The 11660-nt window shown below is 51.2% G+C and overlaps 1 protein-coding gene across 2 annotated transcripts; it reads right to left on the bottom strand.

Annotated features, from left to right (window-relative positions):
- Nucleotides 1-1006: 1006 nt before the first annotated feature.
- DNAJB1 (DnaJ heat shock protein family (Hsp40) member B1) lies at nt 1007-11506 on the bottom strand. 2 transcript variants are annotated; one of them, XM_077859648.1, is made up of 4 exons: nt 11363-11506; nt 10520-10602; nt 2743-3323; nt 1007-2434 (listed from the first exon to the last, which is right to left on the bottom strand). In XM_077859648.1, the coding sequence occupies exons 3-4, from the start codon at nt 3232-3234 to the stop codon at nt 2204-2206; spliced, it is 723 nt and encodes a 240-aa protein (XP_077715774.1). In that variant the 5' UTR covers nt 3235-3323; nt 10520-10602; nt 11363-11506; the 3' UTR covers nt 1007-2203. The 2 variants fall into 2 exon arrangements, with proteins under 2 accessions (XP_077715774.1, XP_077715773.1); XM_077859647.1 differs by lacking the exons at nt 10520-10602; nt 11363-11506 and adding an exon at nt 4520-4827.
- Between the last annotated feature and the right edge of the window lie 154 nt (nt 11507-11660).

The following is an 11660-nucleotide window of genomic DNA, read 5'->3' as shown; positions in this document are numbered from 1 at the left end:
TGGTTTTCCTAAAGAAACCCAGAGTCTCCTGCACAGCTCTAGGTAGGTTCTTTTTACAAGTTCAGTAAGTCTCTTTTGGCTCAGACATGCAGGGTCCCTCCCAACTAGGACGGTGTCCTCTGGGCTCACTGCGTTTGCTCTAAGAAGAAAGCCACATCTTACACTGGGGGGAAAAGTCCTCTGGATTTGTGCTGTCCACCGGCTGTGACTGTTGCTGAGCACTTGCAATGTGATGGGAATGGAGAAACTGAATTTATTTTATGGACTCTCAAAGCATCTCCATTTAAAGGAGACTGAAAATGTTCCCATCACTTACAGAAGCTTCTCTTGGACAGCACAGCTCCTACACCGTTTTCAGTGGTTAGATGTTTCAGTAGGAAGGGAAAGCCTCTCCTCCTGTGATTTTAAACACACTGTTTTTAGTTTAAGACATTTTGTAGCAAAGTAGCAATACGTTGTTTTAAGCCTATGTAATTACTTACCTTGTAATAAAACCAGTTCCTTAAAAAAGAGTTACAAAGGAAAAGAAGCTTCAGTGGCCTGCCAATGAAGCCAGGGCAGGAAATGGGTCTTCTCCAGGGCGGGGTCAGCTCTGGGCTGGAATTCCAGTCTGGTTTGGCCAGGGCCTGCCTGACACCCAGCCTGTCTTAGCAAGAAAGGAGTGGAGGAGGGATCATAAGGGCAGACCATGCACCTCCCCTGGGCCCCAGCAACTGGAAGACCCATAAGGGAATTGCTAAACCCTGTCCCAATCTTCCTGAAATCAGCTCTGAAACCCACAGGGCTCTTTGGGTGCCTGGATCAAGTCCGGGTGGGATGATCTTTTCTACTCTGCATGCAGCCTAGGAAAGGAGACTTATCTCTCTCTTGCAGAGGACTTCTGCCTCTGCACCCACACCCCCTTCCACAGCCCTTCCCTTCCACCCTGACTGCATCTGGAGGGATGCCCAGCCACCACCCCAGCCCATTAGCAAAACCCTCAAACAGAGTCGCAGGACCGCTCCCCTGAGGTTTAGCATCAGTCTTTAATGCTGTCGTGCTGCACATTGACAAGTCACACGCTTTGGTCTCGTGTTGGCAGTGGCAACTTACAATGAGTCTAAAGATCTGAGCACCAGACTGGCCTGTGGGGAACAGACAGTTGTTCCAACCCGGCACCCTCCCCAACTCCCAAGGTTCCTTCTGAATTCCATCGTGGCCCTGTACAGAGAGCAGCAGCTGCCGTGGACTAGTTTCCTTTGAGGGCACACCAACATTACACACAATTATAAAAACATATTTACAGTCGTTCCACAGTGCTCCTGTAATCAGAAGCAAAGACCCTTTTATCAAAAGGGATTATATCTAGAGCTGTGCAAAATTCAAAAGGATCAAATCCTTTTGAGTCCAGAGTCCATTAAATGAAAAATTACCTGGGCCATTGGTTAAGTCCCAGGCGTGCTAAAAGATTGCCTTACAGAAAAAAGGAAAAAAAAAAAAAAAAGTGTGTGACCCATAAATGAGTGCACTTGGGTCTCAGAGTCAGGGGTGGAGAAAGTCCCCTGTTCTGTCCAGGGCCCCTCACCCTTCAGGGAGAAGCATCTGTGCAACCCATTCACACAAGGCCGGCTCCCTTGGTCCTGCTGGAACAAGAGGTATTGCTTGTGGGTGCCGGCCAGGCAGTTTTGCAAAAATAATCTTAAGTTGGTTCTCAATTTGAGATGGCAAAAGAGAAAATAGGATTCTTCAGGGGAAGAGCAAGACATGGGAGACAAATACAGAATAAAACACGAACTGATCTCACAACAGAAACTGAGGAGTGTACAGGGTATGATAACCGAGACGGCAGATTGACACCACCTATCGGCCACAAGGAAAGGGACTGCAGACGCGTCAAGTCCAGCTGTGGGTCTGCCTCTGGTCCATGGGCAGGGCCTGGGGGAGGGTGTGCGCCCATCCTGGGAGGGCTGCAGGACCCAGTGGCACAGACTGGAATGCCTTTTCCTGCCGTCCCCACCACCTGCAGCCCTATCGCTCGAAAAACCACTTAAGTCTAGTGCACGACTTTGAAAGATTGTAATATATTCTCTGGAAAACATTCAGCAGTACGAAAGCCCTCCCTGGGCCCTCCCGCCCTCTCACGGGTCCACAACTGGTGGAACGGTCCGGAAATCCTTGAGCTCTGGAAAGGTCCCTGGTTAGTCCTTGGGAGACACAGGTGGCTCTATATTGGAAGAACCTGCTCAAGTACGGTTCTTGACGTCTGGGGAATCCTTTCGGGGAAGATTACTTCAAACTCAATAATGAGGTCCCCGCGTTTCTCGGGTGTTTTGGGGAGGGGGAGGCCTTCTCCAGGAACTTTTCGCCGCATGCCAGGCCTGATGACATCTTTAAACACGACGGGGATGCTCCTGCCGTCCAGAGTGGGTACATTCACCGTGCAGCCACACAGAGCCTTGAAGAGCAAAGAGAACGTTAGATGAAAAATAGCTTAGGATGCTCAACTCCTGCCCAGAAGCTGTTTGATAGAGGGGAAGTGCCATCAGGCCCCTGCAGCTAAGACCCTGCCCCAGATCTACCCAGGTCACTAGCTAGCATGCTAATCTCTGGAAAAACAGAACCCTGGTCAGTCTTATTTTTGCCCTTATTTTACCCTTCAAGCCTGGCTCCAAAGTGCTCAGAAAGATCTGTCAAGCAGATACCCAACAGCTTCAAAAACCAACCATCTCCCTCCATACTGTACCCTACTAATTAGTAGCCTACCTCCCGAAGGCTGATCCTGGCTGGGTAAATGACATCAGAGCCATCTCTCTTAAAGATATTGTGTGGCTTGTCCTTTAAAACAAAGACAATATCAGCTGGAATGTTGTTGGAGGTCTGGTCGCCTTCCTTAGGGAAGGTGATTTTGGTCCCTTCTTTCCACCCCCGCTTCACTTCGATGGTCAAGATCTTGTCTTCGTTGCGAATGCTCTTTCCATCGGGGTTCAGTCGCTTGTGGGAGATTTTCATCTTCTTGGTACAGCCGCTATAGATCTCTTCAAGCGAGACCCTAAGGTCGTGGGTGACGGGGGGATCTTGCTTCTTTCGGGTGGGCTCTTGAGCGGGACGGGAACGGCCAAAGTTCATGTTGGTGAAGCCACCCATGCCCATGGGGAAGCTAGAGAATGGGTCATCAATGTCCATGCCTTCCTCCCCATTCCGCTGCCCAAAAAAGGTGTCAAAGGGATTTCGGCCACCGAAAAACTCAGCAAACATGGCATGAGGGTCTCCATGGAATGTGTAGCTGAAAGAGGTACCATTAGCACCACCGCTGCTGCCACCACTGGGGCCACCACCCTTTAGGCCTGAAAGGCAAAATCAGGAGAAATGAAATGGTTGGCAGTGAGCCTCTCTCTCTCACTAAAAGAAAAAAGCTTGAGAACCATAAATGATGGGGAGGAGGGGGAGGAATTTTATTAGCCTATCAGAAGAGAGTAAGGAAAAACCCTAAGGTTTTAACCCCCCACTGCAGCAACAGAGTTGGGACTCCCCCCTCCAGGTACTTCACTGTGCCAGGGCAGTGGCAAAGGGCTCAAGTGCCCTCTCCAGGGGCCACCAAATTCCTGCCACTTCTTGACTGCCCTATCCTCCCCTCAAGGATATGAAAACTTACCAAAAATTCATTAAAAGATCAGATTAAAAAGAAACCCCCTCCAGAATCTGTGCTCAGTGTTTACTCTTAGAAATACTTGGGAGCTAAGGATGTGTGCGGAGCACAAGTGAAAGCCAAACCATAAATGCAGCTTTTCAAATTCTCACACCCTGGCACTAATTGCCACCATCCTTACATAAAAAGCCACTTCATTTCTTAAGACCCAGCCCAGAAACCAGTCTGAGTCATCCACGGGCAACTGGACAAGACAGCTTCCTTCCCTTGGCCTGAGAGGCCTGCGCCGAGGAGGCCGGGCAGAGGCGGGTCCCGCCGCTCCCTGCACCTGGACTGCGCTCGGGCGCTGGCTGCCTTCTACGTGTCTGGCACCAGGTTAGGTAAGCACTTTACGGGGATTACCTCACTCCGCCCTCACAGGGGCCCCGGAGCGAGGTCGGCGCTAATCGGCGCGCTCACCCGCAGGCTCGCCACTCGCAGGTCGCGCCGGCGCGCAGCCAGAGGCCCCCCCGGCCCCCCTGCACGCCCCGGCCTGCCACCTCCGCCCAGGTGCGCCCCGGCCCGCTAGGGCGCGGTGCTACGGGCCGGCTCAGCCTCAGTGGCCCCCTCCGTCCGCACTGCACCCCCAGCACTGCTCGGGGACGTGGGTGGAGGAGCCTAGGGAGGAGCGACCGCAGACGTGCTAGAAGCTTCTGGGCAAGCAGCGCGGCCAGGACTCCTCCTCCCATCGGACGGCCGCCAATCCGAGGGCGGAGGCCCGCGTGGCCGGAGGGCGGGGGCCGCTCGCCCACCGGGCCCGGGGCGTCCCCCGGGGCTGCCACAGCCCGGCCGCCGGGCCTCGGTTTCCCCTCCTGTCAAACGGCGGGGCGCGCCCCCGGCCGCGCGCGCACGCACCTTCTTCCCCGTAGCGGTCAAAGATCTCGCGCTTGCGCGGGTCGCTGAGCACGTCGTAGGCCTCGGCGATCTCCTTGAACTTCTCCTCGGCGCCGGGCTCCTTGTTCTTGTCCGGGTGGTAGCGTAGCGCCTGGCGGCGGTAAGCCCGCTTGATTTCCTCGTCCGACGCGCCGCGGGCTAGGCCCAGCGTCTGGTAATAGTCCTTGCCCATAGCCCCCGCCTGCGGCCCGCCGCCCAGCTGTCGCCGTACCCCGGCTTCGCCGCCGCCCCGTCCCGGACCCTATATACCCGTCCGGCGGAAGCTTCCAGAGCCCGCCAGCCCCCTCCAGAACCTTCCGCCCCGCCCCCCGCACCGCTCCGACCAATCGCCGCCGCCCAGTCCGCGACGCGCGACGTCCGGGGCGGGGCCGCGCCGCCAACGGCCGCCCGCGCGCGGCCACGCCCCTTCCCGCTCCGTCCTCGGCAACGCCTCCCCGCGGCGCGCGCACCGAGCTGCGGGGGCCCCGCCCACTTCGCGGGGAGCCAATCGCGACCTTCCTTCATTGCCCTCTCGGACCAGGCCGACGAGCCTGGGTCAACAGGTTACAACTCGCGGCTCGGGAAGGGGCGGGGCTGCGTGCGGCCCCGCCCCTCAAGGCTGCCCCGCCCTTCCCCAGGTGACAGAACTGCTCGCCCACTGCCCACTCGCCTCCCGGGGCGATTCTGAGCAAGCTGACTAACCTTGCGGTGCCCTAGGTACCCCCACCCCGACTTCTGTAACAGGGGAATAAAAATACCTACCCACCCTCTTTTCCTGGCTGTGGGGAGAATACAATTAGGAGCCCCAGGACTGTGCCTGTCCTCACCATACGGGTTCCTACAAAGCAAGGTGAGGCCCCAGGACCAAAGCTCACCGCCCTGGTGAGATCTTCCCTCCAGGGAAAAAGGCTCCTCATGCCTTTCACTTTAGTATTCTCTTAAGAACACCTGCCACTGAAATCCAAAATTATCTTGTTCTTTGGTTTTCTTGCTAAATCCACCTCCCTCCCAGCCTGCAGTTGCCAGTATCTGGAACCCAGTCGCAGTGGACGCTTCATAAATATTCCTGTTTTTAATGCACCTGCTTTATTTTTCTCCCCACTACATTTATGATTTGGGGGGACACGGGTGTGTCATATACCTCTCAGGGCCTCTGTTTCCTCACTTGTGGGCAATATGATCCCCTTTGGCTCCAAGAGTCTGGGGTGCTTGTGGTCAAAGGGCTGATGGGGAAGGGAGGCTCAGAATGGGGTATCACCTGAGAAGGGGTAGGCAGTTGTGGTGGCTGAGGTGGAAGGTTCCTAGGAGAACTGCTTGGGAGGTCAGGGTGTGTGACACTGGCTCTGGAGCCAGCAGCAGATTTCATTCCCACTTTTAGCACTTCCTGGCTGCATGACCTTGGGCTGGTTACTGAGCCAGCTGGGGCCTCAGTTTCCTCATCTGTACAATGGGGGTAGCAGTTGTACCTGCCTTGTAAGTCAAGGTGTGCAGGACTGACCTGGCACAGAGGAAGTACTTTTAAAGGGGTGACTAACCATCTTGGTGAATAATGGGCTGCTCAGCCACCCCCTTCCTGGCAGCACCACAGCAAAAACACTTCTTGTGACTGCTGCCCTGGTATAAGCTGAGACTTCTGAGAAAGAAGATCATGGCTTTCCCCTGCCTTCCAGTTGAGTCACGCTGGCCATCCTTGGCCACTCACTGACCCCACCAAGGGTAACTGTATCAGAAAGGTCTGGTCTGGATTAGTGCACATACTGCCAACCTGGGAGGACTGGTCTGGGCTAGGCATCCATTAGTATGGTACAGCAGGGGTCCTGAACCATCAAAGGGAGGAAATAATTCAATTTTTAAAAAGTTACGCAAGTAAATAGTAGGAGAGTTCTCATCATGAAGGAAAATCCAGCGCTCTTGGACTTCCTCATGCTTCTATGCTAGTATTTTATAGTATAGATTTGGAGATACAGATGTGGCCATCTCCAAAGGCCTTTCACATGGCTTTGGGTGTCTTTGTAATTGCAGGCAAACCTAGGGCTGGGGACTAACCCCCTTCCCTGAGTAAGCCTGGGTTATGTTCAGGAATTTTTGTCTGCCTCCCAAAACACACAAAATAACTCCAACCCCTGTCCTTAAGGTTTTTTGACCTGGACACTCACTGGACACTTCAAAATGTTACTGGAAAGGTGACCTCCACAGAAACTTCAGCAAATCTTGAGCTCTCAACTCAGAGAAAATGGGGTAATTTTATGCATCAGTTTGGCCGGGCTATGGTACCCAGATGTTCAATTAAACACTAGTCTGTTGCTGTAAAAGTATTTTGTAGATGTGGTTAAGTCAACATCTATAATCAGGTGACTTAAGTATAGGAGATGACCCTGTATAATGTGGATGGGTCTCGTCCAATAAGTTGGAAGGCTTTAAAAGCAAATAAGATGGAGGTTTCTAGGAAGAAGTGTCAGCTCCTGGCCAAGAGTTTCTGGCCTGCTGGTCTGCCCTACAGATTTCAGACTTGCCTAGCCAGTGCCCACAGATATGTAAGCCTGTGCCTTGAAATACATCTTTTAAGTCACACACACAGGTGATGCCTGGGTGGCTCAGCAGTTGAGTGTCTGCCTTTTTTTTTTTTTTTTTTTTTTTGAGTGTCTGCCTTTGGCCCAGGGCATGATCCTGGGGTCCCTGGGATTGAGTCCCACACTGGGCTTCCTGCATGAAAACTGCTTCTCCCTCTGCCCGTGTCTCTGCCTCTCTCTGTGTGTGTCTCTCATGAATAAATAAGTAAAATCTTTTTTTAAAGATTTTATTTATTCATGAGACACACACACACACACAGAGGCAGGCAGAGGGAGAAGCAGGCTGCATGCATGGAGCCTGATGTGGGACTTGATCCCAGGACTCCAGGATCATGCCCTGGGCTGAAGGCAGGCGCTAAACTGCTGAGCCATCCAGGGATCCCCTCTTTTTAAAAAAATAAATAATTCACACACACACACACACACACACACACTCACAAACACATATACCCTGGTTCTGTTTTTTTTGGGAGAACCCTGGCTGATGGAGGAACTAAGAAGGTGAGTTTGAAATCAGTCAGCCTCAGCTGAAATCTTGGACCGACTATTTATTTATGTACTGCCTGTATGATCTTGCACAACTTGCTCAATCTCTTGGAGCTTTAGGTGTGTCCTCTATAAATGGAGATAAGAATAGATCTTAACTCCTAGAGTTGCTATGAGGATGAAATTGAGAGGGGCCAGGAAATGAACATTGTAATAACAGCTGACGCCGACATGGCCCTACTATGTGCCAAGCCGGCTCTGAATGCTCCATGTGTATGAACTCGCTTAATCCTTGCTATAGTCCTATGGGGTTGGACTGCATTTTGCAGGTGGGAAAATCGAGGCTCTGAGAGGTCATGTGACTTGCCTGAGGTCACCCAGTGAGCAAAATGCTGAAGTGTAACGTGTTTAGCACACTCAGTGTGTATGGTAAGCACTCAGCTACTGTACAGTGTGATTCAGAGGATGATGATAAAGCCTTTGTTTTTTTTTTTTTAAAAGATGCATCACTACTCTTTTCAACTCTGCTTCTCTTCGTCAAAAAGACCTCTACAGCTGTATAAGCCAACAATCTCACCCCTGCTGGAATACCTATGTGAAATAAAAACCTATGTTCACAGAAAAGCTCATGAATGAATGTTTATCAAAGGTTGATTTGTAATTATCAACCGCCTTTAAAACCTAAATGTCCTGGGGCACCTGGGTGGCTCAGTGATTGAGCACCTGCCTTTGGCTCAGGTCCTGATCCTGGGGTCCTGGGATCAAGTCCCACATCAGCCTCCCCATGGGGAGCCTGCTTCTCCCTATGCCTATGTCTCTGCCTCTCTCTGTGTGTCTTGTGAATAAATAAATGAAATCTTAAAAAATCGTAAAAACCTAAATGTCCTTCAATGGGAGAATGGATAAATAAACTGTGGTCCAGCCACATGGTGGAATACTATTCAGCCATAAGAAAGGATGGAGCTACTGGTACAGAAGACAGTGCTGATGAACTTCAAATGCATTATGTTAGTGAAAGAAGCCAGGCTCAACGGCTCTCTGAGTCGTAGTGTTGTGATTCCATTTTATAAGGGATTCTGGAAAAGGTAAAAGTATTAGGGAAGAAAGCAGATTGCTGGTTGCTGGGGGCTAGAATGTGTTACAAAGAGATACAAGAGAATTTGGGGGGATGATGGAAATGCTATATATCTGGACGCTGATGTTAGTTATGAAACTATATATATTCAGACCTATACATTAAAAAAAGGTAAATTTTACTGTATGTAAGTTATAATAAGCTCAATAAAAGGAAAATTCTATGGACTTAAAAACAAATAACAAAGGCAAGATATGGGACTTGGGAAGCCTCTCTCTGGGGATCCTGACACAGTGGAAAGTTGCTAACCAGCCCTGGCTTGTCTGCTCTAGGCTTCACCTTCTCTCACACAGCTGGAACCAGCTCCAGCACATACCCCAAAACCAGCCAAGCCAGGTTCCCAAAGAAATCAAGATCCTACCTTACCTACCCAGGGGAAATACAAAAGGAGCTTGTGAGACAGATAGACACACCAGAACTTCAACATTCAAATGGCCATGGGTTCCTCCAAATATGAGATCCAAGGAGCCCCCACTCATCCTTTAGTGCTGCCACAGCACAAGACCTTTCTGGAATTTCCCCTTCAGACGTTGTCTTAAGGGGCTTGTTTGCTTGTCAGCAACCACTAAGTGTATCTAGCTGTGGCTGTTATAAATTAGCCACTGTGCTGGGGGTGCTGGGGACAGAAGCAGGGTCTAGTTGTCCCTAACTGACAGGCACAGTCAGAGCCTCAGTATGGTATCATGAATCGTTTCAACAGTGGCCAGTCTTAATTTTGAAGGTGGGTATTATTTCTGCTGACAGCCTGGTTATTGGAAGCCAGATGAGGCCAACAAGGGGTCCTGGCATCTTCAATATCCGTCAGAAACAAAGAGGAGGGCAGCCCGGTGGCTCAGCGGTTTAGCACCGCCTTCAGCCCAGGGCCTGATCCTGGGGACCTGGGATCGAGTCCCACGTCAGGCTCCCTGCATGGAGCCTGGTTCTCCCTCTGCCTGTGTCTCTGCCTCTCTCTCTCTCTCTCTCTCTCTGTGTCTCTCATGAGTAAATGAATAAAATCTTAAAAAAAAAAAAGGTGCAAAAACAAAGAGGAATTGTCCTTTTTTGGGCTGGATCCTGCCTTTCTATGAGCTTCTTGCGGGTGAGGAGAGGGTGGAGATAATCTCTTGTTGGCACGCAATAGAGTAGGTTCACAAAATGATTTGGTGCCTATTGAGTGAGTGTGGGGCTCAGGGAAACAGCCTTGAAAGGTAAATTCCGGAATGTTCTGAGACCGTAGGAGTGGACATGGACTCTGCCCAAAATGACATCCATTTGGACTGCACACACATTACCTAGCTGGAATGGAGTAATACAGAAGACACGCCGACCCAGCCCACATTAGAGAAGCTGGAAGTTGACAGGGCAAAGTAGCAAAACCTGGCTAGATTTTAGGGGTTCAACTGTGCCCCTCAGCACTTCACACTTAGATGTCTCAAGTAACTCAACTTGGTAGGATTTTAACTTTTGGTTTCTAAATGATTACTCCTCCTGTCCCCATCAATGAGGGCAGGTAGTGAAGCCTGTCCAGATCACAAAGGATCTCAATATACTGTAAGCCCTATACCAGCCAACAGAAAAAGATCTTTTTGAAAGCACAATGATAAAACACTTTTATGTTTTCATCTCCTTTGCCCAGATAGGCCTGCTGAAAAAGATAGTTTCTGAAGACCATGGCCTTGGCTTCCTTTATTGGAAATCACAGGTCCCCCAAAACTGTAGCTTCAGAAGTTTCCAGAACTGAACCTGTATGACTAAATGCTAAGCACTGACTCACCTTGCCCCACCCTGCTCTGCTGTGAATCAGGGATTTACCTTTGAGGACTTCTGACCAAGTTGCTGATGTCAGGCCTCTAAGTTCCAGAGGATTCCACAGTTGATGAGGCTTGGGCTGGGGGCTGGAACCAGGAGAAAGAGAGAAGGTAAGGGAGTGTGCCAGGTGCTACTCACTCTGTACCCCATCCTGAAATCTTCAGTGTGTGCAGGGGTGTGTGTAGTGGCATCCAACTTCCCCAGCCTGCTCATGACAATCAAAGGAGCAAAAGCATGGCATGATCACAGACCAGCACTGTCCAGTAAAGCCAGGGTCAGGCACAACTGCCAACCACAAATGCAAGCCAGGTCTGTGATATTAAATGTTCTAATAGGCATGTTAAAAAAGTAAAAGGAAACAGGGGAACTTAATTGTAATAATCCATGTTAATCTAATATATCCAAAATATTATCATTTCAACTTGTAATTAACATAAAAGGTTATTAATGATTTTTTTTTTTTACATTCTCCCTTTCATACTGTTTTACATTTATGGCACATCTCAATCTGCACTGGCCACATTTCAAAGGCTCAGTAGCCACATGTGGCCAGTGGCCAGTGGTGAACATATTGGACAACACAGGTAGACAAGTGTGGGCGTCCCCCCGCCCCAGGCCTACAAGCGGGGCTTGCACCCCCCTGAATGGGGTCAGGGCTCAGGTTGCAAGTTGGGGGATGCCCCCCAGGGGGCTTTTCGTCATTCATTTCCCCTTTCTTTCCCTCCCATTCATGACAGATGGGGGCCCCCTCGCGGGAGAGGCCTCTCCCTCCAGGCCCCCCAGCACACGCCCCCAGCACCTAGCCCTTTCAGGTTGCTGCTCCCCATTACCCAGGGGGCTGCCCACCTGGGAATTCACACAGCCACGCCTCCCGCTGGGCGGATGCTGCTCTGGCGGATGCTGCCCTTCCTGTCACTCAACTTTTTGCTCCCGCCCCCAGCTTTAAGGCAACCGTCGCTTCCCTTGGTTTCCACAGCGACGCCACCAAGGGGCGGGGAAGGGGCGCGAGGCGCTGAGGCCTCATATTGATTGGTGGGTGGCCAAGCACCTTTCCGCTCGTCCAGTCTAGCCTGCGCTCCGCCCCCTCGGTGTGTCCCGCAAGCTGATTGGCCAGCCCCGTGGCGAGTCCTCGCTCAAGACCATC

Source organism: Canis aureus, chromosome 19 (genome assembly GCF_053574225.1).
Source record: "Canis aureus isolate CA01 chromosome 19, VMU_Caureus_v.1.0, whole genome shotgun sequence".
NCBI lineage: Eukaryota > Metazoa > Chordata > Mammalia > Carnivora > Canidae > Canis > Canis aureus.
Note: the sequence above shows the minus strand (reverse complement) of the source record. Positions and strands in the feature narration are given on the sequence as shown.